This window comes from Sinocyclocheilus rhinocerous, unplaced genomic scaffold (assembly GCF_001515625.1).
Source record: "Sinocyclocheilus rhinocerous isolate Xijiao unplaced genomic scaffold, SAMN03320098_v1.1 scaffold2816, whole genome shotgun sequence".
Taxonomy (NCBI): Eukaryota; Metazoa; Chordata; class Actinopteri; order Cypriniformes; family Cyprinidae; genus Sinocyclocheilus; species Sinocyclocheilus rhinocerous.
Window position 1 is genome coordinate 137,340 of NW_015636182.1, and position 7,520 is coordinate 144,859.

Sequence of the window (7,520 nt, forward strand, 5' to 3'; positions counted from 1 at the left end):
GTCTGAATCTGTATTAATTAGTCCGAATGAGACTGTACAAATTAGTCTGAATCTGTACGAATTAGTCCGAATGAGACTGAACGAATTAGTCTGAATGAGACCGTACGAATTAGTCCGAATGAGACTGTACAAATTAGTCTGAATTTGTATGAATTAGCCCGTACGAATTAGCCTGAATGTGATCATACAAATTGATCCGAATGAGATTGAATAAGAATTAGTGGTTGACCGAAATGGGATTTTTAATGGCCGATGCCGATATTGAAAAATCAATCTGGCCGATTGTCCGATTTGAGGCCGATACAATACATGTAATTACAGTAAATGAGAGACATGCAGAAAATATACATATCTAGTTAGTTTACAGAGCAACAGGTTGTTTTAATTATAGTATGGGATAGTTGGTTAATAACAAAGATAAACAGCGTCTTGTTTAGAAGTACCCGAGAACAACGAGCATATCTGAGGAAGAGCCAGTCGCGGGATTTTTGATAGTTTGTGATGTAAACACGGTTTCATTTTTGTTTGAATTTGTTTATATCACATCTGTGTCTCCCACTGGATCTGATGTATCACGGTACTGTTTCATTAAGACTTTGCTGTACGCCGGAGTGTTATTGTAAGTAACACAATGTAGTGTCACGTAAAGGAAGCATAATTGCACGTTATGGTGTCATAATCAGTTTTGAAAAACATCGGGCACATGGAAAGACTTATCGGCCGATGCCGATATTTAAAAAGTTCCAAATATCGGCCGAGGCGATATATCGGTCGACCACTAATATGAATATGCCACCAATTCACCAAATCAAAATAGTTACAAACTGCAATGAGAATGTGTTGTACAATATTTTTGGTGTAAGAAACCTTTACTAAGACTGTAAATGACTTCAGAAGAAGAAGAAAATCTAATGTATTACAAAAGTGGTGAATATGGTCCCCTTTGAAAAATGACTGTTGAAGAGTGATTAGTATTGTTGTCAGAGCTTAAGCACCATGCTGCTATACGAACATGCAGCAGGCTTATCTCAGTCCAAGGCATCAGTTCAGCAAATTCACCATGGCCTTGTACTGCACTGGGCCAAGAACCACAGAGTACCAGGAGAACATGAATGAGAGAATGAGAATGACAAAGCCAAACTTTCAGCTTTCAAAAATATTGGAAATTTTCAAAGATAATAACCTGTTGTGGAGAAGCAAAGCTTACAGTTTTGGGCACTTCGTATGCGATCTGAGTGGAGACGCCACCCATGTCCAATACTCCAGCCGTACGCTTGCGCACCAGCGTCTCCTGCTGGTCACTGCCAGGAACCTGCACCTCCACCACTGCCTCATGTTCTGAGAAACAAGAGCACAGAAAATATAATGAAAAGAGACAGGAGAGGGGAGTTGAAAAGCAACTTTTGTAGGGGCTATTAATTGTTATGAAAAAGAAAATGGTACAATATCACTTACCATCCTCAACATGATTGAATCGGCCCAGAACAAAGTTGATTCCTATCCATGCATATACTCCTGCAATCAATCAATCAATCAATCAAATAAATTCCACAGAATTCAGTTTTACACTCAAAAACCAAACAACAACAACAAAAAAGATGTACACTACCGTAAAAAAATTTGGGGTCAGTAGGGTTTTTTTTTTTTTTAAAGAAATAATACTTTTATTAAGCAAATATTTATTCAATTGATCAAAAGTTACAGTGGACACTTATAATGTTACAAAATAAATGCTGTTTTAAACGTATTTAACAAGAATCCTGGAGAAAAAAAAAATCATCACGGTTTCTACAAAAATATGAAGCAGCACAACTGTTTTTCCACATTGATAATAAGAAATGCAAATCAGCATATTAGAATGATTTCTGAAGGATCATGTGACACTGAAGACTGGAGTAATGATGCTGAAATTCAGCTTTGATTACAGGGATAAATTACATTTGAAAATTTATTACAATAAAAAAAAACTTATTTTAAATTGTAATAATATTTCACAATATTGCAGTTTTTAATGTATTTTTTTCTGCATTACATGCAGCCTTGATGAGCATAAGAAACTTCTTTCAAAAACATTTTAAAAGACATAATCAGTATTATTAGTGTAGATTTGTGCAACATTTAAATGTACCCCTGCATTTACAAACTAATGACTCTAGAGGTGGTCTAGAAGAGGTTTAGAGGTGGGTCTTACCTTCCTGTTTGCCTGAGATAACTTCCACATGGGAGTCGGAGAACAGGAAGTTGAAATTTACAGGAATGTCAGTCCGCAAATCCTCCAGCAGGGCCTCCTGTTGGCTGTGAACAAACACAATCTTAGCACATGCGGCAGCTTTCCCACAGCGTGCAGCTAATATGAGATTTATATTTGTGCGAGTGTGTGATCGGACACCTTTCAGGCAGGACTCTCATTCCTGCGGTGCACAGGATGTAGAGAGGCGTTTCCTGGTGCTTGTTCTTAGGGATGTGCTGAGCAGCAAAGCTCAGCAGAGGGCTGATGTAGTCGCTGGCCTTGTCTGGTGTTGATGCATACTCTGAAATACCTGAATAGACAGGAACTAGTGTTACTTGTAGGGATGGGCATTGACAAATTTCATGATTGGATTACAAGCTCTTGATTTGATTCAATTCGATATACCAATCAATTTGGATATATATCAGGTGCAGTATATATTTAAATTGTTTTAGTTATATTAGTTTTTATAATAATAACTTTATAATGATATAAATAGGTTTCTATTCCATTTCTTGTTTGAAATATAAATATTTCAAGAGTGGCTGTCAAATTTGAATTCATGAGAGATTTATACAAACATACATTAAATAAGACATCACTTAAGTAAAAAAAACAATTTAAATGATAAGTTAAGTAAAATATAATTAATATTTAATGTAGTGCATATATTTACCAAAATGCTCATCTCTAGAGATTTTTCTAGCTGACTAACGAGTTTATGGATACTGAATGGCTTTCCTTAGATAACTGTAGCATTAAAATGACATTGTTTACAAGCAGTTTTATCTTTTCGCAGTTGAAACACTTGATTGAGTGATTACATGAGAGATTTCAGTAATGGCCAGTGACTTGAGAAAATTTCGACCCAACCAAAACCTCCATGATGTGGTCCAGTTCGTTCAGATCCAGTTTAAAAGTCTGATTAGACGGAAGCGCCGATTGGCTCGTCCCACCGTTACCGTAACCAGCGAGCGTCTTTACGAAGTCGTCCGTTACCATGGAAACGACTTTTGACGCGCCCGAGCTCGTGATCAGGGACGAACCGCAGGGGACGTTGTCGAACAGCAAGCTGTCTATTTCCGTGACCAGGAAATCGTCCAATGAGAAATCAGCGAGAAGCGAGGGGGTGTGGCCAAACACTGACTGGGCGGAGTCAGAGAGAGATGAAGCTGGGTCCATACCGCTGTTCATTTCAGAAAGATCTGGGTCCGTTTGTCTGGATTCATCTGAGTTTGGGTCTGCTGTGAGCGTGCGGCCCGTCTCTGTAGTAAATGAAGTGGTTATTCCCACAGTCGGGCACAGATCTTCAATTTCAGCCAGTGCTGAGGTGAAGCTGTCTTTAATAACGGAGGATGATGGGGGCTGCTGTTTGGAAATGGATGGAGACAGACAGAGAAACAGATGTCTGTCCTCCTCCAACCGCGACACAGGCGTCAAACTGCCCTCACTATGGGACTGGACCCCGTTGGGGAAGGACTGGGGTGCAGGGATGTCCTGGATGCGCCGGAGTGTGTTGGTGATGAGCACCCTGCGGGCCAGGCCCGGCTCCGAGTGTCCCGGACGGCTGTGCAGCTTCAGCAGCGAGAGGTTGAGCACGGTCTGCCGCTGGAGCCAGTAGCAGGCGGGTGACGCCTCCTGAGGGCAGCTCATCTTCATCACGCCATTCTCTTCCTCCTGCTCCAGCTTCCGCTTCAGGCCTTTACCCAACATGTAGCGTATATCTGAGAGAGAAACGCACAGAAATGAAGCAAAGCACATTATATTTATAAGATTTTTAATTTCTAATTTAAGATTATATTTTAAAATATTTCTGATATGTGACCCTGGAGCACAAAACCAGTCATAAGGGTCAATTTTTCGAAATTGAGATTTATACATCATCTGAAAGCTGAATAAATAAACTTTCCATTGATGTGTGGTTCGTTAGGATTGGACAATATTTGGCCGAGATACTACTATTTGAAAATCTGAAATCTGAGGGTGCAAAACAAAAAAAACAAAAAAATGGAGAAAATCACCTTTAAAGTTGTCCAAATGAAGTTCTTAGCAATGCATAGTACTAATCAAAAATTAAGTTTTAATATATTTACAGTAGGAAATTGACAAAATATATTTATGGACCATGATATTTTTGGCATAAAAGAAAAATCAATCATTTTGACCCATACAATGTATTTTTGGCTATTGCTACAAATATACCCCAGCGACTTAAGACTGGTTTTGTGCTCCAGGGTTACATATTGTCAACCCAGCCCTAATTATTTGACCATTCACCACTCCAAGCCATCATTCTGTTCATTCGTTCCCATACTGACCTGGCTTGATCTTCATGACTACAGGCTTCCTGTGCTTGTCTCGCATCTGTTTGATGTCTAGGAGCTCATGCGGGTTGCCGTTGTGCCGAGGCCAGGTGTACACAAACACACGGGAGCCACTGCTGCCACAGTCCACCACCAGCCCGTAGTTCAGGTTGGGGTTATTGGTGTCCGTGGCCTCCATGTCCGGCACCCGACCCAAATGTCTAGTGGAGACACATCAATCAGGATGATTAGATCTGCTGAGATGCATAACAGGAATAACAGAACTGATAGGCGTTTTACGTGTGGATGTGTCGGTCCTCCCTTAACCAGCTGTACTGGCCCTTCCCTGTGACCAGCAGCAGGTACAGCAGCCCCATCACACCAGTCAACAGACCCAGCAGCAGCAACTGCCTGAAGGAAGGCAACAGGAACCGGGGCAGAACCACCGGAGACAGGCTGAAGTGCCAGGATGCTGGAAACAGGCATGAAATGCTAATCCTGTAGAGAGAAAAAAATAGTGAAGAGAAATCTATCACTATGGTTACTGGATCCTCTTATCTTGGCAGCTCACACAGAAGTCACTTTCAAACCGAGCAGCAAACGTGGTGAATTCACAGGACATACTTGGCGAAATCATTCACCCTCACACAAAGTTCCCAGTTGCGTGGAGTGCGAATGAAATGACTGGATTTCAGCTGAGAAAATTTGCTGAACAGCAGTAAATGTGACCACACATTTAAGGTTCAGTTATGTTGAACATTTAAAAGAGTTTCTGTTGTGGACGTTTTTGTGGTTACCATTGTACTGAAAAGCAGAGCTTGTGATGAATATGGTGTTTTTGCTTCATCCAATGAACACAGCTATGCTAATGTTAGTGCAGTGAGAAGTAGTGCCAATCTACTGTAAATAAATAAACACATTTCCTGTAAAAGTTTGCCTTAAAAATTAGAAATTGAAAAGTATGTTCTTGTTTATTTTAATTGACTTAGTTAATTGAAATTTTTATGGAAGCCTATTACTACCACGGAATAAAAAAATAAAAAGTAGTTGTGACTCAATTGTGACTTTTTTCTTGCACTGCGAGATATAAAATTAGAATTGCAAGATATAGGCTAAACTCAGAACTGCTAAATAAACTCGCAATTCTAAGAAGAATGTCTTTACGTTTCTATTTTTCTATTAGAAATGTTTCTACATTTTATTACTCCACAGCGGAAAAAAACAATTCAGATTTTTTTCCAGACATTTTTCCTTAGAATTTGAGAAGAAAAAAAATGATTTTTTTTCTGCTCTTTTTTTCCTCAGAATTGCCAGATTCAAAAAAAAGTCTGAATAGTGAGATAAAAAGTCAAAATGACCTTTTTGTATTCCGTGGCGGTATTACCGGGTAATAAGCTTCCACAGAATTTACTTAATTCAATGTGTGAAATTTGCTTGGAAAATCTGAGTGTAAAGTTAAATTTGACTAGTCTGCACCAGTGAACCATTTACAATAAGACCAAGATAGTGCGTTTAGAAAGCAAAAGCATCTCTTTTTATTTCAAGTTGACTTTAAAGGTTTGTCAAGCAGCAGAAACATCATATAATAAACAATAAGGTAGGAATTTATTTGCCATTACATAGTGATGGGCGCTTTTGAAACACTGCTTCATGAAGCTTCGAAACATTTGTGAATCAATTGTTTCGAAACAGTGGTTCGGAGCGCGTATCAAAATGCCAAAGTCACGTGATTTCAGTAAACGAGGCTTCGTTACGTCATAGAAATTTCAATAGTTCGCCTTAGGGGGGCGATCTCTGTGAACCCGTGAATCATGCGAGTTAACTGAGATCGCCCCGCAGCGACGAACCACTGCATCAGCGTCTATGGTTATACGATCTCGGATCAGTTTGATCAATTTGTAGACATTTTTAATGAGACATTTGTGTAATTAAAAGGATGAGTAGTAGTTAATAATCTCTTACTGGCCTGTTTAGACAAGCTCTCCATAAAACAAACAAAACAAGCCTTTGGAAATCAATAATAATTATTTTAAAGACGCATATTATAGCCTACAGACACTTCATTTTTAACGGTATTTTATTATTTTGATTGCATTTAATATATTATACTTTCAAGAAAGCATTTTCATTGGGTTAGTAAAAGCTGTTTTGTTGCATTTACACAGTTTTGACCAGCAGGCTTCACCAGCGTGTGGTGTTTCGAGCGCTTCGAAACAGTTGCTGTGTCTCATTTAGAAGGCTGCGCCCTCCGGAGGTCGCATTTGAAGGCTGCATACGTCATCGAGGCGGTCTCATTTCAGAAAAGCAAGTAGGACACTCCGAATGCGACCTTCTTTCACAGGAATTCGGAGGATGCATGAGGTGTATCCTTCGCTGCTACAGATAACCCATTACTTACCAAATTTAGAAATATTTTTCCTTCATTTAAGTAGTGTGAGAGCGCAATGATGCTCAATGTGTTGGCATAGCAACGTGATACTTCCTGTTTCCTTTTCCGCCTGTCCTACGAAGGCCGGCTCGTTTAATTCTTGGTTGAGGACACTTCGTATATGCATCCTACAGAGGATTCGACCTCCGGAGGGCGCAGCCTTCTAAATGAGACACAGCTAGTGAATCATTTTGCGAAGCAATTGACCTATCAGTTAGCCCCTCCCCTCGAACGCAGATGAGCCAATGGCAGTCGAGTATCAGTTGCACGGGGAGCGGAACTCGGACATCTGACATCTGTTTCAGAGCCATAGAGAAACATTGGAAGATCCGAAGCTCGCATCGGTTTAATGGTGTTTATGCTACAAAAATGGAAAAACTATGTGCCTAGGGTACTTGTAACACTAATTCCAGGTATCCTGAGAGGATAGGCAATATAATTTATTTTATTATATTTCCTAAACCCAAACAAAACAGAGCAAAATGTCCCTAAGCATTCAACCCCAATCACAATGAAGACGAAAACGTTCATTTTCTGGTTGTCATACTCTCATTAAGTT

At 39.7% G+C, this 7,520-nt stretch overlaps 1 protein-coding gene across 3 annotated transcripts in view; it reads right to left on the reverse strand.

Annotated features, from left to right (window-relative positions):
* LOC107747713 (ectonucleoside triphosphate diphosphohydrolase 4-like) overlaps positions 1-7,520 on the reverse strand; it is a 16,461-nt gene that overhangs the window by 6,294 nt on the left and 2,647 nt on the right. Inside the window, exons 3-8 of one of the 3 annotated variants that reach the window (XM_016562307.1) lie at positions 4,834-5,031; positions 4,549-4,754; positions 2,390-2,540; positions 2,192-2,295; positions 1,456-1,515; positions 1,208-1,338 (exon numbers count right to left, since the gene is read on the reverse strand). In XM_016562307.1, the coding sequence (XP_016417793.1) occupies positions 1,208-1,338; positions 1,456-1,515; positions 2,192-2,295; positions 2,390-2,540; positions 4,549-4,754; positions 4,834-5,031 (850 nt within the window). Of the gene's footprint in view, positions 1-1,183; positions 1,339-1,455; positions 1,516-2,191; positions 2,296-2,389; positions 2,541-4,548; positions 5,032-7,520 lie in introns of those variants that run through there. The other 2 variants (XM_016562306.1, XM_016562308.1) reach the window with 2 other exon arrangements.